This window comes from Arvicanthis niloticus, chromosome 1 (genome assembly GCF_011762505.2).
Source record: "Arvicanthis niloticus isolate mArvNil1 chromosome 1, mArvNil1.pat.X, whole genome shotgun sequence".
Lineage (NCBI taxonomy): Eukaryota > Metazoa > Chordata > Mammalia > Rodentia > Muridae > Arvicanthis > Arvicanthis niloticus.
Window position 1 is genome coordinate 153,354,158 of NC_047658.1, and position 25,375 is coordinate 153,379,532.

Below are 25,375 nucleotides of genomic sequence, written 5' to 3' on the forward strand. Positions count from 1 at the left end.
ACAGAATTTTAAACTCTGTCTAAAAGTTATAACCAGTTTACAGCAAGCATCAGTTAAGTGTTTCATCCTCAGCAGGAAAAGGCAGTTACTGTGTAAGGCTGGTGACCTGAGTTAAACCGCAGAACCCACATAAAGATGAAAGGAAGGAGAGAACAGAAGTCACAGAATTGTCCTCTAACTTCTACATGTGCACTGTGGCATGGCTACATACATGCATGCACACACACACAAACACATCATCCTCATAAATAAGTTTTAAAAAATAATTTCAATCTTAGCTAGGCATGGTAGTATCTGTTGTCCTGGCTACTTGGAAGGCTGAAGCTGAAGGACTTAAGCTTGTGCATTCAAGGCCAGCCTGAGCAACACAGCAGGGGCCAGCCTGAGCAACACAGCAGACCTCATCTCTAAAGAGAGAAAGAAGCCTAGACATAGTGGTTGCATGGCTATTAACAAACTGAAGCAGGAGACTGATACGAATTCAATAACAGGATGGGCTACATCAAACTATCAAGAAGAAAGGTAAAAACAAATTTTAATCCAATTAACTAATTGCAATTTTCTAGCAAATTAAGAAGTTCTTCAGGATTTTTACTAGTAGCTATACCAGTGTGCTGCAGTTAAAAGCCCGAATGTCACTTGATTTGAACTACAAGCTAGCTATATGCTCTGTGATAAATTACTTAACATCTCTGTATATTAATTCCATCACCTGAAGAATAAAAGTAGAAAGTGTACACTTCCTAGAGGTGTTCTGAGGATAAAGTTATCTTACCGGTGATAGGCTTCTCGCCGGTACTTTTTCAAGGCATGCTTATCCATGTTAGCAGGCACATCTGCTGCATTCTGTAAGCGATCACTCCAGGAGGTTGTCATTTTATTTGTATGATGAATTCTAGAAAAGAAAATCAACAATTTAGTCGTTTGATATTGGCACTGGTATACTAACATGCCATTTTTTAAAAATCCTTTTTAAAAACTGCTGCTGTTAGGATATACACCTTTCATCACACTAGGATAAACATCAGGGGCAAAGCAGACAGCTGAGTATCTTTGCATTAAGTACTTTGATACCTATGCTGTTCTTAGCTCTCTCTTTCCTTGGAAGTTTTCACTTGTACATTTTGCTCTGTTTTGCTTTTACTGCTGCTAGAGATCAACACAGAGCCTCACATAACTAAGCAAGCATTCTACAACTGAGTTACATTTTTAATAAACTACCAGTGTTATGAAACTATCTAGAATACAGCATTCTGAACATGCTAATATCATGATAGTAAGCCAATTCTAAATAAACCAAATGCGTAGTATTAAAAATATTCAGGTAATATTCACATAAGAAAGCAAAGTTGTAGCTATGTCCTCCAGGTTCACCATAACAATTGCCTTCATGAACCACTGCAGATTTGGTATGTCCCCAACAAAGACTATCAAGATATCAAGCCTACTGACATTCCTTCATGGAGGGAAGACTTGAAGGCTGAATGAAATCCACCTCTCCTCAAGATCATATGGGAGATTCTTAAGGGGTGAGATTCTTCAGTGACACAGATTTTTTTGTTGAGTAGCCCCTATTATACATAGAACTTTACAATGGCACAGCTGCTTGAAAGTCTCTCATGAGACTAGAGAGGTCACAGGCCCTAAGAGAGAACCAACATACTATTATTCTGCTAAATGGACATATCAAGCCAATTCCTGATGACTTATTGCTATACTCAGATTAGTGCATCTCTCATCATTAATCATCCAACATAATTCACAGGGTGGGACCAGAGGCAGCTCCATAGAAAAGCACCTGCCTGGAACATTTACGGCCCTGGATTCAATCACAAAAAATCAATTTTCATTGTAGTTAAGTCATGAGCACCAGCTTTTTGACCCTGCCCCTTTTCTTTTCAGTGCTAGGGATTGAACCTTGGGCCTGGCATCTGCATACCAAAGAGATGGCTAACAAATTTCAAAAGGGGTAGGGCTAGGAACAGTACACATATTTTTGCATACAACATTTCCAAATGCTATGCCTTTGATCAATATCTCAGTGTCCACGTCCGCCTCTTTCTCTCTTTCAACTATAAGTCCCATGAAATTGAAACTCTTTTTCAGCCCTATCCCAATCATCGTGCACAACAAACTTAATACACAGACAGAAATACATGTACTCCTCCCATATATGGGCATGGTAGTTCATACCTGTAATATCAGTATTTGGGAGGCTGAGGCAGGAAGACTACCAAAAGTTCAAGACCAGCCTTAGTGTACATAGTGAATTAGAATAGCCTGAGATAATGTGGAAGACCCTGTTTCTAACAGACCTGCCAACTAACACACACACACACTCTCACACTCTCTCTCACACACACATACCATATGTAAATATGTGAAATAAATGAAGTGCTAACCCTCTGTATTTCAAGCTTTTTTTATTCAAAAGCTAATTTGTGTACAAGCCTGAAGACTCAAAAATACTGCCCAAGTTCCTTTTAATGCTCTAAGTGAATCTGTAAAAATCTTACCCTCGGTTCACAAATGTGTTCAAATCTTGGCTTGATAAATGTAGTAATATTTTGCTAACCTCTCAACATCAGGCTTTAGAACAAAGGCCCCTTGTTCTCTGGTGGAAAAAGCAAAGCTGAGAAGAGTCTGTCAAGTGAGAGATGAAATTCCTGTTGCCTTGATAATTTGTTTTTCTGATTCAAGCAACAGCCTTGTCCTATCTCTACTCTGAACTTCTAACTAGAAATACAAACTTAGCAGGGCACATTGGCCTGTAGACCAGCACATCAGAGGTAAAGGTAGGAAGGAGGGAAATCAAGGCCAACTGCAGCTTCAGGACAAGTTTGATGCTAGTCTGGAATATATGAGGCTCCATCTTCAGAAAAGGAGAAGCATAAGGTACTAAAACTAGTGGCTGACATGAAAAAGTGCTTAATTTATAACGCTTGAACCTACAATATTTTAATACTTAAGGCCTCTGCACAAAGCACTTTATGCTTAGAAAAACCAGTTTCTCTTTCAGGCCCAAAACTTCACAATTCACATGCCAAAGGTTCTCACCATATCATAAAATTTTCCAACTCAATTTAAGTATATTAAATTTAATCTTCTACCCATAGACAGAACCATTTCAAGAATTCATTCATAAATCTACCTGAAAAGTAAACCAGAGGCAGTAAGATAAGAAACTCAAGTCAGTAAAATGCTTGCCTCCAAGCCATGATACCTTTCTTCCAGAGCATGAGACCGGAGGTTAAATCGTGGAGCCCACTGGACAGAGGCCAGAGAGGCTCTGTTTCAAAGGATGTGGATGGCATTTCTGAAAATGATACCCCAAGTTGTATTCTGACCTCCAAAGCTCATAATGCACAAAAATGAATATAAACTTAACAAACACAAAACAAAAATAAAATAAGACTGGGGTACATACCAGTTAAAGTGCCTGTCTAACTAGAGGCCTGGGCTAAAATCCAGCACCATATAAACTGGCTGTGGTGATACAGGACCATAATCCCAACTCTCAGGGTGGGAGCAGGTTTAGTAATTCAAGGTCATCTTCAGCTACAAAGGGAGTTAGTTCCCAGCTAGGTTGTATGAAACTTTGTCATAACAAGTAAGTAAATTGTGTTTAATTCAGTGGTAGGATACACACTGGCCTCTCACACACAACACATGAGGTTCAGTCTCTAACACTGTAAAAACTAATAATAATAACCTGGGGACAGAGTATGTAAAGTTAATGGAGTGCTTGCCTAGCATGCATAAAAACCCCGAGTGTCCAGTCCACCATGCCAGGTATGCTGGTGCAGCCTGGGATTCCACCACTCACAGGTGTAACCAAAATATTTCAGGTCATCCTCAGCTATGTAGAGAATCTAATAATAGCTTAGCTTGCATAAGACCCTGTCTTGATATACGAAATAAATAAAAAATAAATCAAAACTTTCACATTCCACAGTCTGCCTGTCTCATTATAATGAGACCTATCTTGTCTTTACTAACTTGCGGTCTGGTTTTATGTCAAATACAATGGTGGGAAGATAATGTATAAAACAAATGCTACTGAAGAACTACGTTAAAGACAAACAAAACAGAAGAAAGCATTGCCTATACATTCAAATAAGAAAGCATCGTTTGTAAAACTTTTCCAAAAATACAAAAATAAAGAGAAAACACAGTCCATAGCTGGGTGTTGGTAGAGCACACCTTTGATCCTAGCAGTTGGGAGGCAGAAGCAGTCAGATCTCTGTCAGTTCCAGTCCAGGGTGGCCTACAATGCAAGTTCTAGGACAGCCAGGGCTACACAGAGAAAACTTGTCTCAGAAAAAAACAAAACAAAACCAAAAACCACACAGTCCATAACTGTATTAACATTTCATTTATTCCAAACACATACATTTAACCTAAATCTAAACATAAGGAAATTACTGAGCAAATTCAAACTGAAAGATATTCAACAAACCGAAGCTATACTCAAAATATATCAACATCAAGAAAAGAAGCAAAAAGTAGATAGCTATACCTCAAAGGTAAGTAAGGGGGCGGGGCTCAGTGGTAGAGTCTAAAGCTCTACGTTCAATCCCCAGCATGCACTTGTGCAAACACACAAACCTAAAGGTCACTAAGTACAACTAATGACTAAATCCTGGACTAGTAGCCAGAACAATGGCATCACCTACAGACCTAAGCAACTGAGGCAGCAAAAGCAGAACAGAATTGTCAACCTGGGAAATAATACAGTGGGACCTTGATTCAAAACAGAAAACAAAAAAAAAAACAGACTACCACCACCCTCATGCCAAAAACTTCCAACCAGTACTAGAAATGAGAATTAACCATGAAGGCCATTACTAGGACAAGAAAGGTATGAGTTTTGTTTGTTAGTTTTCTTTGTTGAGGCTCAAAACCTCAATCTTATACACTCCAGGCAAGCACTGTACCACTGAGGGATATATAGTTCCAGCACCAAGAAAGTTTTAGCATTAGCTGAAAATTAGGTAATGTTACACTCATCTTTAAAATTTTTATTTATGGGCTGGAGAGATGGCTCAGTGGTTAAGAGCACCGATTGCTCTTCCAGAGGTTCTGAGTTCAATTCCCAGCAACCACATGGTGGCTCACAACCATCTGTTAATGGGATCCGATGTCCTCTTCTGGTGTGTGTCTGAAAACAGCTACAGTGTACTCATATACATTAAACAAATAAATAACTCTTTAAAAAAATTTTTTATTTATGTGTATGGATGTTTTGTGTGCATATATGTCTGTACCATCTGCATAACTGGTACTTGAAGAGATGAGAAGAGGGTATTGGATCCATTCTAACTACAGTTAGGGATAGTTGTATGCTACCACAGAGGTGCCAGGAACTGACCCTGGGTCCCATGGAAGAACCACTAGTACAACTATCAATTGAACCATCTCCCCAGTTTAGTGTCACACTAAATTTTAAAGAGTAGTGTTGTAGTTGTGTAGGGCAGTCTACTTATGACATTCAAAACAAAATTTTCAAGAGTAAAATGCCTTTATAATTTATTTTTAAGTGGTTCTAAATTTAAAACAATGTATGTAGAGCCAAGCAGATGGCTCAGCAGTAAAGGCAAGGGATCTGCTGCCAAGCATGACAACCTGAATTTATCCCCAGAGCCTTCATGGTCAAAGGAGAGATCTCTACAACACAATGCAACCCCACATATACACACAAAATAAATAAATTTTAAAAAAACATTTAAATTATATGCAAAAACTATAAAGTAAAATGGCCGATGCTGTTTACCGGTAAATCCAGGTGAAAGATGTAAGAGTTCATTATACCACCATGTAATTTTCTACAGAATTAAAATGTTCAAATGAAAAGTTGGGATAAACGTAAAATTGATACATAAGAAAAAGTAATGAAAGTCACACAAGCTATTCAAAATACCATAACTGAAAGAGGCCTTAGAAATCAGTTGCAGAGCTGGGTGCCAATCCCCATACTTGGGAGACAGAGAAAGTAGGAACAGGAGTTCAAGATTGTCTGGGCTAGCCAGGGCTCTGCAAGAGCCTGTCTCAAAACAAAACAAACAACAAAACAAAAATCAGTGACAGAAAATTGAGTAAGTTGCCAGGTAGAGGATCAAGAGAAGAACTGTTTAAAAGAAAAGGGAGTAGCATGGTGGCACTTCCTAAGTAGGGGTGGCACCCCAGCACTTAGAAGGTAAAGACAATGGATCATATGGAATTGGAGGCCAGCCTAGTCGAGTCAATTACAGGCAGCCACAAGGATCACTTCAAGTGTGAGGTAGGCTACTTTACATAGGAAATTCCAGGTTAGGCAAGGCTACTGTTGATAACCCTGTCTCAAAAACAAAACAAAACAGACCATCCAGATTACTCTGAAGATAAAGGAGTTCACCACCAAGCCTTCTGACTTGACTTCAACCTCTGGGTCCCACATGGTGGAGGGGGAGAAGTAATACCCACAAGTTGTCCTCTGTCCTATGTGTATACAAAGACATATTCCTATGTAGGCATGCATTTTGGTGTGTGTTTACACACAGTAAATAAAATGTACTTTAAAGAAGCAAAACAAGGGCTGCAGAGATGGCTAGCTCAGTGGTTAAAAGCACTGCTCTTCCAGGGGTCCTGAGTTAAAATTCCCAGCAACCACATGGTGGCTCACAGCCATCTGTAATGGGATCTGATGTCTCTTCTGGTATGTCTGAAGAAAAACAAAACAAGGTAAAAAGGAAGGACTGGAAGACAAAATTGTTTATAACGTTTATCTATCTTGGGTTGGGACATCCTTTTGCCACAGGATGCATATGCACATCAGAGAACAACTTGTGAGTTAATTCTCTCCTTCCACCATGTGGGGCACAGGGATCAAACTCAGGTTGTCAGGCTTGCACGGATACTGCCTTTACCCTCTGAGCCATCTCTCTGGCCCAAAGGAAAAAAACTTTAAATTGGGTCTGGCAGCAAAAGCCTGTAATTGGAGCTATTCTGGAGACTGAAACCAGGCAGACGAAGTTCAAGGTTGGCCTGGGCTAAACGGTAATGTGGAGATCAGCCTAGATAACTTATGAAAACCCTTATCAAAATGTGAAGTTTATGAGTGAGAAAAACGCTGGGGACATGTCCCAGAGCACTTGCCTAGTGTGCACAAGGACCCTAGTACCAGAAAAACAACATTATATACAAGAAACTTTAGAAAACATTTATTTACCCCTAGAAGCCAGACTATCAAACAAAAACCCTAGTACCAGGTATAAGCAACTTCCTTTGAAGTTGTTGGCCACAAGTCTAAAAAAGAATGGAAGGTCTTGCCACTGCCCTTGACTGCCTCCCAAAAGTCGAAGGTAAGACCTGCTGCTGAGGAATGGGATGGAAATGACCTGGAAGTCTCCCCAAGGACTAGCTCTCACAGTGCCTGAAGGAGTAACGAAAGCTGTCAAGACAGAAAAGCAATCCATAGAACTCCTGTGAAGCACAAGCATGACCAAATGTCAAGCTATCACTAAAGATGCAATAGTGATACTTATCTCGGTACCAACAGCTGTCTAATTGGACTACGGCCACTCAACAGGAGGGAATCCATGCTTGGCACTATAATCCGAGCTAACGAGCTGCGGCTGGTGAAGCCACAGAACCTAGAGGAGACCCGACTACACAGTGTAAGTTCTCTCAACACTTGTCCTTACTCTCACAGGGAAGTGCAGCTCTTCTTTTTGTTTCCCCCCACCCCCAGCAAACAGAGACCACTGTAGAAACTGCTCAAAATGCAGAGAACAACAGACTGTGGGTGCCCAGACCCAACTGATAGGTCTACCACACAATCTCTACACCTAAGGCTCAAGAACATTTTGGAAAAGGAAGGAATTCTAAGAGCCAAAGGACCATGATGTCAGCTATGAGACAGTGTCCTTTATGTGACAGGAAAGCTGCACCATGGACACTCAACAATGGCTGCCTAAACAAGACCTGAAAAATGTAACTACCAACTGACATGCCAACATTGGTTGGGGAGAAGTCTCAAAGCCCCACACATATGAAGTGATAAAGGAATTAATGGTTGGTAAGAAAGTCAGAATCAGTCTTCTCCAGAGATGAGCCCCCTGACGTGTTATTCAATTCCAAGTAGTCAGCTCTAAACACATACAGATATGAGCAATAGTAAATGAACTCACCATTTATTTATATATTTATGTATTTATAAATTTGTATGCACATACAATGTAACAGTAATAAGAGATTATGTATTTGAGAATGAGCTATGTACATGAAAGGAGTTGAGGGGAGTAAAGGAAGAGGAAGGTTTTACAAATACAGTACTCATATATGAAATTCTCAACAACAAAAAAAAAAAAAAAACCAGATTAAATAAGTTATTACACTTTTAAAAAGCACATTCCGCTGGTCACTTGAAATGAAAGCAGGCTAACATTTAAAATGTCTGTGTGGTTTGGAGACAGAGTGTCATGACTCCATTTGTAACCAGTAATCTTAAGCCGCTGATCTTCCTCCTTTCACCACAGCTGGTCTCACTTTTTTAAAAAAGCTATTAAGTTTCAGGTGCCAGATTTTCCAAGTAGATCCTGTCACACAGGCTCTTGCATTTGACATTCCTAACAATGGTTCCCAGTCACCAGAGACACACAGATGGTAGAATAAACAGTTCAATAATCTCCACATCAACTTAATCTTTCTGATTCTGTGTTCAGCATAAAAAGGAGGACTTTTGCTACCTTGATACTAGTGGGTTTTCTGTTACTGCTATTGGTTTTTTGTTGTTTTATTGCTAGTTATTTTCCACAAACTTTTGTAATCACTATAGAACGCAAATTTCAATCAATAAAGTTATATAAAACAGGGCATGTTAGCCTTCACCCTAAGAGGCTGAAGCAAAAGAATTGCAAGTTGGAGGCCAGCCTGAACTACTAAGTTCCAGACCAGTTTAAGATTTAGTGAAACCCCCATCTCAAGCCCCTTTCCCCTCCCTCCCTTTAAAAAAATCAATCATTTAAAACTTGGTGGGGCTGGCGAGGCAGCTCAGTGATGAGGCACATTTGGTCTCTTCAGGAGAGCCTGAGCTCAATTCCTAGCTCTCACACGGTGGTTCACAACCATCTGTAGCTCCAGTTCCAGGAAATACAATACCCTCTTTTGATCTTGATAGACAACAGGCACACAAGTGGTATACATACACACAGGCAAAATACTCCACACATAAAGTATGAATAAATATAAAAAACATGTAATGGTCAAATGGCAAAATTTTAGTACTCCATGATAATTTGTTACCAACTTCATTTAATGGAATTAACATCCTCGGGTTTGAACCTAAAATATTCAACCCACCCCGCCTCCCACATTTTATTTTTAAAAAGAGGGGAGGGTTCTCTTTATGCATTCTGCTCTAGCCCCAAAGACTCCAAGTCACGCTATCTTGTAAAGAGCTTACCAGAACGTCTATGTCTGCCTTCATCTGGTGCTACTGTCCTAAGCTGTCCCTGAAGCTGGCTGCTGGCTGAAAGCACAGCTCTCACTACTCACTTGTCACTTGACACATGCCTGGTGGGAGTTAGCATCTCATGTTAGTAGATGTTGTCACAAAAGCTAAAAGCATCACATCAACAAACAGTTACTGAAAGCAGCGAGCCAGGCACTGCCTACTACAGTGCATAAAGGCCTGTTACAAAGCACCCAGAAAGGAAAGTTAGATCAAGTCCAGCAGCAATCATCACTAAGTAAAAGCCTACATTTGAGGTCACCCATGGTGGCTCACTTTGCAATCCAAACACTTGAGAAGCTTATGCAGGTTAGTCTGAGGCCAGCCTAGGGTACAAAATGAGACCTCATCTCAAAAAGCTGTAAAACATAAATATCTTGGTAAGATTTAGGCAGGTTGGTTTTTGTTTTGCTTTTTGGAAAAAGTAGCAAATCCTTCTCCCCCTCTTTTTTTTTTTTTTTTTTTTTTTTTCATGTCCAGGCAAGCATGGTGGCACATGCCTATAATCCCAGCATTCGGAGAGCTGAGGTAGAAGGATCCCAAATTGGAGCCCAGCCTGAACTACACAGCTAACTCAAGGTGTATGGGTGGGTGCTGGACCCCAGGAAGAGGAACACAGAATGAGCAGCTGAAAAAGGCTCCTATCTCAAAATAAAATAGAACACACAAGGGCCGGAGCGTAGCTCAACAGCAAACTGCTTTGCCTAGCCTAAACTCAATCCCTAGTTTAGTCCCCAATAGAGAAATCCTGCACACTTTTTAAAAACTATTTTTGGTTTTTGTTTTGTTTTGTGATAGGTTCTATAGTAGCCCTGGGTGTCCTAAACTTGCTACCTATACCAGGCTTGTCTTGAACACATAGATTCACCTGCCCCTGCCTCTCCAGTGAACCACCACATCAAACTGAGAACCTACAGTTTAGACAAAGGCCAAGAAGTGTGTGCACTGTACTTGGAAGACTGAAGAATTTTTAGGATAACCTGGGATGCATAGTAAGACCCTGTCTCAAGTGAAACACCAAATGAATAGCAATAACAACATAAACATCAACTTTTTCTAAATACCATGTTTGAGGCACTAATTTCGTCATACAGCTGAGTCTTGTGACATAAATGATACTCTCCTCTTAAACAGTCCCCCATAATCTGGCTCTCTACAGGAAGATGTATGTCATCTAGTAAGGCCAGCAGGCACTCTGAGTATTCACATTAACTATGATAAGCTTCTGGCTCGCTGTACATTTTCAAACAACAGAATCTTGAAGGACATCTTATTTTACAGATTAGCTGGTTCTAAATTCTAGGTTGAGAATAACAACAACCAATAGCACTGAATTTGGTTTTTCGTTTTTTAATCTTTTTGGTAAGAGTGAAGCTTAAAACAGCTTTTCAAACCCAGGCATAGTGGAACAAGCCTATTAATACCTGTTAGGGACGCTGGGAGAGAAAGATCTCAAGTTTGAGGCCCTAAGATACAGAGCCTGTTCAAGGCCCACAAACGGGTTCACACTGTAAAGGAAATGCTCTTCAGAAGCAAGCATGGAAGCATCGAGGCAGGTATCAACAACCCAGCATAAGCACCTTGCCACTGCGAGGCAACCTCAAAGATTTTATTTCAATTTTTAACTAGCTGGTTTGTTGACCTGAACCTCCAAGCCCTGATGTCTTCTTCTTCTTCACTTGAATAAATTCTTAGCCATTGATGGAAAATGCTAAGGTGACTATGTGAAAGAGCTGAAGCCTTTCTGTACTCACTACGTCTACAATAAATGGCACTGTTTTAACATCCTCCCCCTTCACATGGCGGCCAAAGGAATTTGCATCCCTTAAGAAAAATTAATACTCTTCGGTCATTATGAAACAATGTAAGGGGCAGGCGCGCGCAGAGAGGTGGTGGAGAACACGCAACCGTGTTGAGTGACTAGTCATTTCAGAGTGCTCTATTAGCACAGCCCTCTGCTACCGAGGCTGTGAAACAATCCGACACAAACCTTCATCTACTGCTTTTAAAGGCTGCGGCTGGGCAAAGCCAACCGCTCAAAACGCTGCTCTTGTAACAGGCCCCACTTCTGCATCTCGCCCTGCAGGGCTTCGGGGCCCCAGAAAAAAGGCGAGGGACAAACCGCCTCCAAACGTCTTTAGGGGAGACTTGCAATTGATGTGAGCTTTCCAGGAAGTAGCGCGCACCACAAAACTGGCTCGGGGCCATTCCACCGGCAGATCCAAACCCTGCCAGGCTCGCAGCCCATGAGGGGAGCCCCGCGCCCGCCTCACGAGAACTGACGCCAGGCTGCCTACTGAGACTGACTAGGGAAACGGAGAGCGCCGCCCGCCCGCCCACTCCGCGAGAAAGGCGGGGTCCCAGCGAGCGGACGCTGGGAAACAATGGCGCGAGCGTGACGTGGGCTGGGGGCGTCGCCGCCGCGCGGGGAAGGGGCTGCTGCGGGACCGGAGCGCCCGGACTACGGGCGTGCGCCACCCCGGGGAGCTGAGGCCACGGGCGCGCGGGCGGATCCGGGCCGGGGTAGAGGGCCCTGAGGAAAGGGACGCCGGGGAGGGCGGCGGGGGCCGCGGGGTCGCGCGCTCGGTCGCGCATCCTCCCCAGCCTGCTCCCTCGCCGCCCGCCCGCTCCAAGCCCCCTCCCGCCCGCCGCGGGTGCCGCCGCACTCACCGGCCCACCGCACGGCAGCAATCCTAGCGCGCAACTGCCGCAGCCGCCTCGGCGCGCGCCCTCCCCGCCCCCGCCGCCCCGGCACCGCCCCCAGCTCGCGCCCCGCCAGGGACCGGCGCTCTGTTCCTTACCCGGTCTCTGCCGCAGAATCTGGCCGCGGGCATGCTCCCTGGCGGATTGACCTGCCTCAGCCCCTACAGGGCTCGGGGAACTTCCAACCACAGAACTCCCGGGGATGCAAAGCTCCGAGGGTGATACACTTTAACAATTTATCCATTTCCTTGGGATAACCACCTCTTGGCGTTTTGCCTGCTTCCCTCAGCACACTGCTGGCTACCCCGCCCCTACCTTAGGTGACCCCGCCTACTCTGCGGGAGGCTTTCTCTAATTGTGTCCCTTACTCCTAGCAGCTAAGTCTTGTGGACAAACGAACCTGAGAGTCTCCCTAGAAAGACCTTGAACTCAGCTCCGTGGGAGCCATAGGGGCCAGCTTTGGGGTTTATGAGTTCAAATCCTAGTTTCACTACTTATCGATTGAGCCAAACAAGGAACCTGACTACACACAGTTGACTCATCAGAGATAATAATGATAGAATGAAACAATATAGACTCCAGGCTTAGTTCTGGATCATAGCAAACGATAAATAGTAGAGGTTGAATAAACAGACACCCATTACCGCACTTCACTACAAGACAACCCACCCACTATGTCCAGAATATTGCATTCCTTAGTCTGGGCAGCTTTGGAGTTCATCCCAAAGACCAAACTCTAGTCTGGAAGCCTCAGAAAACAAACTGACCTACTGGTTCTTCCACCTCAGACTTTGCTCAAGATCTTCACGAGTTGAGGGATACTTGATCCCTCCCACTGTTTTTCCCTCTGTCCTAATTCTGAGGATCTTTGTCTTTCTCCTCAGGCATGTGGCTGAATTGATTATGATTTCCTTTAGACAGTATCATTCCAGACTAAGCCACGTTTTTGTAGTACCGTCATAATCAAGCAGGACTATGGCTTCCACTGTGTAACAGAGCCTTGTATTTGGGCAGCAACGTTCTTGGTGTACGTTGAGTATGATGGCTTGTTGGAAGTCCTAGCTTCTGAAGAGGCTAGGACTAAGGCAAGAAGGTTACTTGAGTTCAGAATTTGAAGTTAACCTGAGCAACATAATGAAAGAAAGAAAAAGGGGGAGAGAGGAAGCAATGGAGGGAGAAGGAAAAAAACAAGGAAGAAAGAAGAGGAAGGAGAAGAAAATGGAAGAAAAAAAAAAGGAAGGTTCTTGGCAGACATACTATTGACTCACTAAGCTTGCAGTCAACCTGAATTGTAGGGTGGTTTTAAAAACAAGGGCTCTGCTAACAGCTTCTACCTACCACTCCTGAGGCTTTCACCCTGGCTAGGCCAGCTGAGAATAAGCCCTGGACCTTTTACCTACTAGGCTTTTCAAAATGAGAAAATGGCATGTAAAGCAGTTTGCAGTTAGCTTAAAACCACCTTTAAGCCAAGTGTGTTTCTGTAAAGCCTGGTTTTGTAGGCCTGGAGCAGTTAAAGCTCACCTTGAATCCCTCTCAGGAGGCAGAAGCAGATGGATCTCTGAATTCAAGGCCAGCTTGGTCTATAGAGCAAGCTCTGGGCCAGCCAGGCCTACAAAGTTAAGACCCTGTCCCTAAGTAAATAAATGCCCAGTTCTATGACTAAAGACTGGTACTGGGCTGGCTACATGTGTCACGTGATCACAACAGGAAAAAAGGAGAGTGCACGCAGAGACTACAGGAAGTATTTAACAGCAGGGTATGTTAACAGTCATTGGCTTTCAGTGACAAGAGTTAGATACTTTTTATTCTTATTTTTCCCTTTTCTGTTTGTTTGAGTCTCTATAGAGCAATTAGCTTCAAACTCATGGGAATCCTCCTGCCTCAGCTACAATTATAAACATAAGCTACTATGTCTGGCTTTTCTTTATACTTCTTCACAAATTTTCCCACATTGTGTTACTTTTATAACTGAGAAATCTAAGAGGTTGGGGTGCTGGCCAAGGAAGGAATGTGCTTCCCACTAAAGCCTCTGGATCTAGTTCCACTGGCCAGCGTGGCTCTGTGTGTCAAGACAAGAGGTGAAAACATGAGGATGCCCTGGGTTCCCACCAGCCAGTCTAACCAATCAGTTAGCCCGGTTCAGTGAGAGACCCTATCTCAAAATATTTGGTAGAAGGGGCTAAACAGTTGGCTCAGCTGTTAAGAGCACTGACTGACCTTCCAGTTCCTGACTTTACCTCCAGTTTTAGGGAATGTGACCCTCCCTTCTGGCCTCCACTGTCCTTGAATGCCAAGATACAAACCTCAAGTGTCATACATACAGGCAAAACAAGCATATACATTCAAAAAAATTTTTTTTTAGTTGATGGAGGGTCTGGAGAGGTGACTCAGCAGTTAAGAGCGCTTGCTGGTCTTCTAGTAGACTAAGATTCACTTCTCAGCGTCTCCATAGCAGATGCCTGTAACTTCAATAACTTCAGTTCCAGAAAATCCGACATTCTTCTGGCCTCCCTGGGCACCCAACACACACACACACACACACACACACACACACACACACACACACACGTAAACACAATTTTTTAATTAGGTGGAATACTATAGAAGAAAACAGCTGACATTCACATCTAACCTACACACACAGATTTGTAATACCCACACACATAAACACACATGTGCACAGACAGGTGGGCACACTCACTTACACAGGTCTGCATACCTCCACATTTATATGCACACAGTAGTTTACATACCCATACACTTAAACAGGAAGTTGGATGTATAACCACTTAAATACTGTACTATATGATTTTTTGAGACAGGGTTTTCTCTGTGTAACTCTGGCTATCCTAGAACTCACTCTGTAGACCAGGCTGGCCTTGAATTCATAGATTCACTTGCCTCTGCTCCCAAGTGCTTAAAAGCATGTGCCACCACCACCCAACTAAAGTATATTTTATATTAAAAAGCATATAAAATGTAGTTCCTGGAGAGATGTCTCAGTGGTTAAGAGCACTGGATGCTCTTCCAGAGGACCCAGGTTTTAATCCAGCACCCACATGCCTAGTCACAACCATCTCTAGTTCCAGGAGAGCCAATGTCTTCTTTCCCTAAGACACCAAGCACACATGCAGTGCACAGAGACAAATGCAAGCAAGATATCCACACAGAAAATGATCTTGATCTGTACATACTAGCACAAATCATATATATGTACAATATACACATATATGTCAGCACACACACACACACACACACACACACACATATATATATACAGAGTCACACACATATATATATATACAGAGTCACACACACATATTTTTTGAGAGAGAATATCACATAACCCTGACTGGCCTTAAATCCTTTTGGTTAACCTTGAACTCCTGCCAAGCTAAGCTGATTCTGTCAGAGGACTAGGGAAGCCAAGGAATCATGAGGTCCTTATTTATCTCTCATCTGACATTAGTTGAAGAATTTAGGCACTGTTTGGTCTAAAAAGCCACTCCACTGTGGCCTTAGATGCCCTAGCACCAAACTTCCTGCTGAAATACTCATAGGACTGTCCTATCTGTCTTAGTTGGGGTTTCTACTGCTGTAAAGAGACACCATGGCCATGACAGCTCTTATAAAGGACATTTAATTGGAGCTGGCTTACAGTTCTGAGGTTTAGTCCATAATCACCATGTCAGGAAGTATGGTGGCCTGCAAGCAAACATGGTGCCGGAGAAAGAGCCCAGAATTCTACATCTAGATCCACAGGAAGCAAGCAGGAAGACAAAGTGACACTGGGCCTGGCTTGAGCATTTGAAACCCCAAAGCCTACTCCCTGTGACACACATACTCCAACAAGGCCACACCTCCCAATCCTTCCCAAGTAATGTCACTTCCTAGGGGTCTACAGGACCACTTTCATTCAAACCATCTCTGCATCTAATCAATACTTTTTAAATACAAAGTTCTATAAGTCTTGATTCTTCCAAACTGTGAGCAGATTCACAGCTCAGTTGGCAATTTTTCTGCTTCTTGGCAGAAACTCTCTTCACAAATGTGTGTTCTGTACTGACCTTGTACCTAACACTGACCAACACAGATGTGAGCATCTGTCCTCATGGAATTTGCTGACAATCTGGAAGATGAACTTTAAATAAGTAAATAGGGCTGAAGATACAGCTCAGTTGGTAGAGGGCTTGGCCAGCATGCACGAATCCTGGCACCATATAAGACTGGGTAGGGGCAGCTTGCTGCCAAGCCTGAAAACCCGAGTTCAATTCCTGGGATTCAAATGGTAGAAGGGGAGAACCAACTCCACACAGTTGCCATCAGACTTCATGTGCATGTAAATAAATAACTGTTAAATATTAAGGAGTATGCTTGGTGGCACACACTTGTGATCCCAGCACTCAGGAAGGAGACCTGTAGTTCAAACAACTACAAAATCTAGTATGTGCAAGGCCCTAGATTCAATCATCTGTACTACAATACAACAAAAGGGGTGGGGGGAGTCCCAGAAGGAGCCAAAGCTCTGCCCCATTGATGACGGCACTGGGCCTACAGTACAATGGAGAAGAACACAAAGGATAAAACAGGATCTGTAGGAGTCAGATCCACAGTTTAAATGTTACCCGCCAGCCAATCACCTCAGAGTTATGAAAGGTAATTCATTGGAATCAGGTAAAAACCTGTTGGAAATGTCTACTGGAGATTTACACCATGAAAGACAACCTACAACTGTTAGCAAAATCATTTTTTAAGATTTATTTATTTTATGTATGTGAGGACACTGTCTCTGTCTTCAGACACATCAGAAGGGGGCATCAGATCCCATTACAGATGGTTGTGAGCCACCATGTGGTTGCTGGGAATTGAACTCAGGACCTCTGGAAGAGCAGTCAGTGCTCTTAACTGCTGAGCCATCTCTCCAGCCCCTACAGAAACCCTTTCTAACCTTCTCCCCTATATTCTCTTTTATATAAATGTCCTGAGTTAGTCTTAATTATCAACAGGACATAGCCTACTATCATATAAAGTCTCAGCTGGGGATGATAGTGCAAGCCTTTAATCCCAACATAGTGACATTGTGTGTGTGTGTGTGTGTGTGTGTGTGTGTGTGTGTGTGTGTCTAGGTATTGAACCTGGGGTCTGTGTATATTAAGCAAATGCACTGAACTCCATTACTAGGTCAATGCTCAACCTTTTTCTGGGTTCTGAAGCTGAAGTTATAAACAGTTGTGAGCTGCCTGACTTGGGTGCTGGAAACTGGACTCAGGTCCTCTGGAAGGGCAGTGAGTGTTCTTCACCCCTGAGCACTCCCTCCGGCCCGGCTCTCATTCTTATATTCCTGCTTCTATCTGTGAGAAATCTGAGTATAATTTGCTTTTAGTAAGAACTGATATATCACCAACCTTCCTCCCTAAGTGCCCATTTAATGTCAGTTTTAATTGTCAACTTGGTATAGCATAGTGCCATATAAACGAGACATGGTGGCACACAGCTTTAATCCCAGCACTTGGGAGGCAGAGGCAGGTGGACCTCTGTGAGTTGGGGCAAGCCTGGTCTACACAGAGAATTCCAGAACAGAGTTATGTAGAGAGACCTTGTCTCAAAAAAATAAAAAGGAGTGGTCCTCACTTGAGGGAGTGTCTGGATCAGAATGACCTGCAGGGAGCTGTCTTGTTACCTGATGTGGGAGGTCCCAGCCTGCTGTGGATGGCACCATCCCCTGGGAAGGCAGTCCTGGACAGTATAAGAAAGCTAACTAGGCTGGGCAGTGGTGGCGCATACCTTTAATCCCAGCACTTGGGAGGCAGAGGCAGGCGGATTTCTGAGTTCGAGGCCAGCCTGGTCTACAGAGTGAGTTCCAGGATAGCTAGGACTACACAGAGAAACCCTGTCTCGGAAAAAAAAAAAAAGAAAAAAGAAAGCTAACTAAGCATGACCTTATGAGGAAGCTGGCAAGCAGTCTTTATGGCTTCTACTTTAAGTCCTGGTTGAGTTTCTTGTTGGGGGATGGTTTTGTGCACCGTGTATTCAGATGCTGATGGCTGTCCCCAGAAATCTGGTTGCAGTTCAGTTATTGGCATTGTCAAACATCTCCTGTCTCAGGGTTGTGTAAAAATTGTTTCTTATCACCTCTGATTGGTTAATAAAAAGCTGATCAGCCAATAGTTGGGCAGGAGAGAATAAAGCTGGACTTCTGGTCCCATGGGAGGGGTCTCTGATGGGGACCAGAGGGAGGTGTAGGGAATTCACTTGGAGGAGTCACCAAGAGGAGGTTGCCATGAGAGAGTGGCCAGGAGGGGATGGCTGGAGCACGAGGAGCAAGACTAAGATGGCAGCTAACACCACAGAGCTGGGAAGTTGCTGGGAAGTAGACCAGGCCAGCACAGTAGAGCTAGAATGGATGAGAACCCTGCCCAGCTATAGTGCAAGAAGCTTTCTCACAAATATACCCAGTCTCTATGTCATTATTTCAGAGCTAGGGTGGGAGAAGAAAAGCCATGGACGTTTACAGTTCCCACCATGCCTTTCTTCTCTCAGTGATGGACCGTGGCCTGCAGGCTGAGAGAAACTCCTCCTCCTCCGGATGCTTCTGATCAGAGTGTCATCACAATGACAGAAACTCCTGAGGACTAGGAGCTACACAGATCCCTGACCAACAGAAAGACAGGGAAAGAGGCCACAAACAGTGAAGACTGCAAACTTTCAGCCTCTTCCTCACCAGTGTGACCTACACAAGGGCCTGGAGTGGGACATTTTCTCCCTCCAGCAGGGCCCCTTTCCAGCTGGGCAGTCCAGGGGCCGGGTGAGTACAGGGCTAATTCTGAACATGTTTACTCAAAGCTGTAAACATACCAGCTCTTCTTTCTTTGTCAAATTAGGGAGGCGGTGTCTTATGCCACCATAAACACATATTTATCCAAAGCTGTGGGTCTTTCAAATCTCTTTTGTTTGTTTAAGCTGTCCAACCCAAAATTAGGGAAAGGGAACCCATGCCAGGCCACAGAAAACACTACCTGGTGCCTTTCGAGGCCAGAAGACAGCATCGGATGGCCCGGGACTGGAGCTGCATACTGTTGTGAGCTGCCGTGTAGGTGTTGAGAACCAAACCTGGGTCCTCTAACAAGCATCCTTTGGAAGAACAGCAAATGTTCTTAACTCCTGAACCCCCCACCCCTCCAGCCCTGGCTTTTAACTCTTTAATTGGTGGAGAAAACAAACCAATCAAGATCCCTGGTTAGTAGCGAAGCTAAAACAATAAGTGACAAGTTGCTGGATTTTCACCGTGACCTCAGAACCAGCAGGCCTCCTGCAGAGCACTTGAGTCTGCCTGAGCACTGTAGTTGACCAGTTAATCAGTACCCATATTCGAAGCAAAGTCTGCGGCACGCTGGACGTAGACAGCATTTGCCCATGCATCAGGAAGTCAATCTGATGACAAATATGGGTAATTTTAGACTTTCTATTATTAGTCAGTGAAAGCGTTTCCTCAATGATTTCATTCCCAACTTGGCGTTCCACTTCAACATCAGTAAACAATCTTCTGGCTGACTACCAGGAAGCTACACAAATATAATTATTTTGGGGACAAGAAATGCAAATACGAGATTTAACGAATTTGTTTTCTGGACACAGACGTTTGTGGGAAGTGAAAGGTGTCACAAGACGGGTTGGGGAGGGCTTGCTCATTATAGCTTTCCCTTAAACAGGCTTTACCTCACCCACCATCCACTCTCTCAGCCCGCCAGCCATAGCCTTCTCCTTGCTTCTAACTTTGTACATTGTACATGTAAATTACATAACCCAGGGAGTTCAAGGGAAACTCACAACCATAGCTGTTAGGAAAGATCACAGCTGTTTGATCACACATACAGGAAACCCAGTTAAGACAGGCTTACACCACACGGAGAAATGGCAGCCCTGGAGTAGATAAGAAGTCATCAGTCCTGCCAGTGAGAAGGACCAAGCTTCACCCCTTGCTCTAAAAGCCTGCAGGGCACGTGGCACCCCATCCCAAAACAAACAACAAATTTCAGGCCCTTGTACGGAAGAAAACTGCTTTAGTTCAAAATGGTGAGAAGGATCTGTAACAGAGACTCGATGTTTTCTTTAATGGGTCTCACTTTCCACGTGTATGGCTGCCTGGACAACTTTTTTTCCTGGTTTGTGTCAGGGTCTCATGAAATCTAGGTGACTTCAAACTCACTATTTAGCTCAATAGTATTCTAGAATGCTAGAATTATAGGCATGGGTCACTATACCTTGTAGATGATGTATTTTAATCCAGCAACATGGCTGTTCTGATCACATCCAAAGACCTTCTAGGTCTGTGTGGTCAGCTGGAATGCAGACACACCCTTAGTACACACCTTTAATCCCAAACAATGAAGGTAAAGTTAGTTTGTAGAAGGAAGCTCCCGTGTTTGAAAATGACATCTAATTGAGGGACTGACAAAGTGATGAATCAGAGTAAGATCTGACAGAATAGGATATGCCCAACTTGCACAAGAACAAAGAGGAAAGAAGGGCAGCATAAGAGGAGAGAGAGAGAGAGAGAGAGAGAGAGAGAGAGAGAGAGAGAGAGAGAAAGTCAGTGAAGGCAGAGTGAGCCAGCGAATGAGAAGGAGCCAGAAGATTAGAACAGATTGCCAGAGTTAGTTTGAAGCCAAACAGAGCAAAAAGTGAGAGGCTCAGAGAGAAGCCAGTCAGCTTGGAGAAGAGTTTGAGCCAGAACAGCTAAGTTGAACCAGCCAGCTAAAGTTCAGAAAGAACAAGAAAGGGTGAGCTTATTTTAACAATACCTGGCACCTAGTTTGTGTGTGTGCCTCTGTGGGGTGTGTGTGTGTGTGTGTGTGTTGTTTTTCACTGAGACCTGGGGCTCACTGACTCGGCTGGACTGACTGGATCTCTCCAGCACTGGAGATTAGCTCAGGTGTTCAAGCTTACGCCACAAGCACCTGAGCCATAGCTCTAGGCCCAGAAAGTTTCCCAAAACATAGATTCTAGAGTCTGTGCCAGTTCTACCAGTTAAAAATCTCTGGCCTATGTCCCTCACCAGCTACAACACTTGGGAGAGTGGGCCCTGCACCTTGACTGAGCAGCACAGTAGAGCTGGCCCTGGTTGCTGGGCCTTGCTGTGAGACACCCAAGGGCATAAGAACAGGCTGACTGACCAGCACAGAAACCGCTCAGGCCCAGATCCAGGGCTTTGAGCTGGCCCACCCCAACATCTACCCCATCGATGAACTGCTGGACGGCATGAAGGGAGGGTCCTACAGATCCAAAACTACAGAATCTCCATAACACAGGGCAACAACCAAATAGTAGAGAGAAGTCCCAGTGAGGTTCCAGTACTGAACCATACTAGCAGAAGCCAGAGGCCACACACCAGAACAAGCCATTGCAATGGATACTTGTAAGCAAGTAAGTCCCTATGCTGTGGGACATACTGTGACACACTACAGCTTCTACAAAGATTTCTTTTCTCTGTGGTGGGGGAGGTTGCAAGGGTGGAGGGTAGGTACAAGGGGAGGGGGAGATGAGTGGGACTGGGGTCCATGATGTGAAATTCACAAAGAACCAATTAAAAAGTTAAAAAAAAAAAAAATCTCTGGCCTGAGTTCTAGGAATTCAAGGTTTAAACCACAGTGGCAATCTGAAGTTCAAAACCAGCCTGGAATAAATCTGGAGCTCAAAGATAGCCTGGGCTAAGGTTTCTGTTAAAAAAAAAAAAAAAAAAAAAAAAAAAAAAAAAAACAGAAGATTTAAATAAATTCCCAGGTGATTCTGAGGCAGGTGGTCCTTCCATGTGTTCTCTGACAACATTAACTATTTACCTAATGCCTGCTTGTGACTGAAATCAATGTTACCATGGTAGCAGCCAATCTGAAACTATTCTGGGCTGCCTGCTGCCCAGGCAACAGCTGACTCTGTGGGCTTCTTTGTTTGCTAGCTGCAGGGGACATTTTGAACAATAATCTCCTGAGTATTTATTGCAAAAAAATATAGAATGGTTCCAAGGCAACTGACAATGGCCACAGGAAGAAGGATCACAAATCCCTTCAGCCACCTTCAGAGGATCTGTCTCTAACCAACTCCCTCACTTGTTTTTACAGAGGCAGGTGTGGTCCCCAGCCACAAATAGAATGCAGTCCCCAGTTTATGTCCACAGCCCTCCTGCTGTAATGCAGGCCTCCTAGCAGGACGAGGAATGCACTCCTGAAACCCTGCACGCCAGGGAATGGTGTGGGTGGCACCAGGCAGAAGAATCACCTCATGTTCAAGGCTAGCCTGAGCTACTTAGTAAGCTCAAAGCCAGCCTACTCTATACACTGAGGCCCTGTCTCAAGAAACAAAAACAAAACACACAACAAAAACAAACAAGTCTCTGCTGTCATCAGGCAAGAACTAGAACTCGCTGATGCCCTTGGGCCACCCTCAAAGACAGAGGCTTCTAGGAAGGTGCCCAAGCTCAGTTTCTGACCTATCGAGGCAGAAAAGAATTCCAGAGTGAGCCAAAGTGGAACAACGTTGGCTAACTCATTACGAAGACAGGCAGGACATGCTTCCAGAGAGCGGAGGCATTAGGAGAAGCTGACAGCTGCTGACGTGCACAGGAGTAATTATTAAGTATGTGGTGGGGGGCGGGGGGTGTGAAACTTAGCAACTGGGTTTAGTTATTTGGCAAAATGTGTGCTTTTTTTCTTATCCACAGGATTCTACCCTTGAAGAGGAGATGTTTGGTAGGTACACTGTGCAGGCCTACAGCTGAAGAAGGGTGAGCTTGTTATGTCAGAATGGCGGCTTGTATCCGGACAGATCACACCAGGCCAGCAGTTCCATGGGAGAAATTTATTGGGGTAGAAGGAAGGAAGAGAAGAGGACAAAGGGGGGGAGGGGACAATGACGGAGAAGGAGAAAGAAGAGGAAGAGGAGAAGGAAAGAGAGCAAAGGTCAGGGGTCTCTGTCTTTCTTTTTTTTCGAGACAGGGTTTCTCTGTGTAGCCCTGGCTGTCCTGGAACTCACTCTGTAGACCAGGCTGGCCTCGAACTCAGAAATCTGCCTGCCTCTGCCTCCCAAGTGCTGGGATTAAAGGCGTGCGCCACCACCGCCCCGGCCGGGTCTCTGTCTTTCATTTGGGCGTGACGTAGTAATCACAAGCACCACTGTGCACAGGTAAGGGTGGGCAAGTGAACACTGGGAATGTATGGCAGTTGCCATGACAACAGACTCACAGGTCCTCGTCTCCTATGAGTGACATCATCACTGGATTGAGAGGCTGTAGGCTCTGATGCCAACGGTGCTAGCAGAGAGACAGCATTGATCACGCGGATCTTTGTGACACACGTAGACCATAAGAAATCGTGCTTAAGGTCTAATCATTAGTGTGTGTGTGTGTGTGTGATCATGTATACATATGCATGTGCACATGAGTGTTCATGCATGGAGGCCAGAGATCGATGTCTCCTGTCTTCCTTAGTCACTCTCCACTTTACTACTTGAATCAGAATCTCTCATTGAACCTGGAGCTCCTCAGCTGGGCTAGACTAACTGGCCAGCGCTCTCCAGGATCCTCCTGTCTGCCCCTCCAGTATGGGGATAACAAGTGCACGCCATCACACCTGACTGAATGCTGGGGTTGAACCTGGATCTTCATGCTTACACAGCAAGACTGAGCCATAGTTCTCAGCCATTTATTAAAAGAGTATTTTTATTAATTCTTTAAGAGCGTCATACATGCAAACAATGTATTTTGATCATATTCCCTCCCCACTTACCCCAGATCTACTCCCCACCCTCCTTCTTCACATCCTGCCACCCGCCAGAGAGTGGTCAACCACCAGGGCCACACACTAAAAGAACATTAAATCACCCTCCTCCCTGTGCCCATCACCTAGAGGTGGGGGCTGTTGAGCCACCCACCCCTCATGTCCTTAGTCATTTTTAATGATCTTGTTGGTGATGTTTCCCAAATGTAAGATGACAGTTCTTTGTGCAAGTGGTCTGCTCACTGTTGAAAACTCCTGGATGTCAGCCAGTGAGAGAGGGGAATTCGAACTATGAGGGGGTGGAGGTGGGCAGAGCCTCAGGGCACATGGTACATCTCATGTGCCTTCTATGTCCTAACTATCTTGCTTTACTCCTGGGCTAAAGGCACTTCAATCTGAGTGCTAGAGAGACAGCTCAGTGCCTAAGAGTGCTTACTGCTGCCCTTGCAGTGGTCCTAGGGTCATGCTTGCTGCTGCCCTTGCAGTGGTCCTAGGGTCATGCTTGCTGCTGCCCTTGCAGTGGTCCTAGGGTCATGCTTGTTGCTGCCCTTGCAGCAGTCCTAGGGTCATGCTTACTGCTGCCTTTGCAGGGGTCCTAGGGTCAGTTCCCACACAGCACCTTCATGGTGACTTACAACTGCCTGTAACTCCAATTCCACGAGATCTAATGTCCTCTTCTGACTCTTACAGGCTTCGAGCACATGGTGCGCATGCATATACTCAGGCACAAACATATACACATAAAATAAAAATGTTCAAAAAGTAAGTAAATCTGGTGTCAAAGGAACGGCCTATAGTCACTTTTTTTTTTAAGACTTATTTTATTTTTAATTATGTGTATATGTCCGAGTGACAATGTATGCAGGTAACTCATGGAGGCCCACAGATATTGGTTCCCCCAGAGCTAATATTATAGGCCACTGTTAGTCATCTGACATGGGTGCTGGGACACTGGGGTCCTCTGTAAAAGCAGCATGTGCTCTAGGCCCAGTAATTGAGTTTACTACTTTTTACTTTCACTAGACCCAAAATATTTCTTTCCAATTAGTTCTTTAGTTCAGATATTAGCCAGCTAAAAGAAATCCATGCTAAGAAGACAGGTTAAGGGGGCTGGAGAGATGGCTCAGTGGTTAAGATCTCTGACTGCTCTTCCAGAGGTCCTGAGTTCAATTCCCAGCAACCACATGGTGGCTCACAACCATCTGTAATGGGATCTGATGCCCTCTTCTGGTGTGTCTGAAGACAGCAACAATGTACTCACATACATAAAATAAATAAATCTCAAAAATAAGTAAATAGCCGGGCGGTGGTGGCGCACGCCTTTAATCCCAGCACTTGGGAGACAGAGGCAGGCAGATTTCTGAGTTCGAGGCCAGCCTGGTCTACAGAGTGAGTTCCAGGACAGCCAGGGCTA

At 44.3% G+C, this 25,375-nt stretch overlaps 1 protein-coding gene across 5 annotated transcripts in view; it reads right to left on the reverse strand.

The window, feature by feature from the left end:
* The window catches only part of Nt5c2 (5'-nucleotidase, cytosolic II), a 130,416-nt gene that overhangs the window by 63,802 nt on the left and 41,239 nt on the right, over window positions 1-25,375 (reverse strand). Inside the window, exons 1-2 of one of the 5 annotated variants that reach the window (XM_076923760.1) lie at window positions 12,292-12,475; window positions 776-895 (exon numbers count right to left, since the gene is read on the reverse strand). In XM_076923760.1, the coding sequence (XP_076779875.1) occupies window positions 776-876 (101 nt within the window). In that variant the 5' untranslated portion in view covers window positions 877-895; window positions 12,292-12,475. Of the gene's footprint in view, window positions 1-775; window positions 896-11,480; window positions 11,840-12,160; window positions 12,251-12,291; window positions 12,476-25,375 lie in introns of those variants that run through there. The other 4 variants (XM_034500588.2, XM_034500596.2, XM_076923744.1 and 1 more) reach the window with 4 other exon arrangements.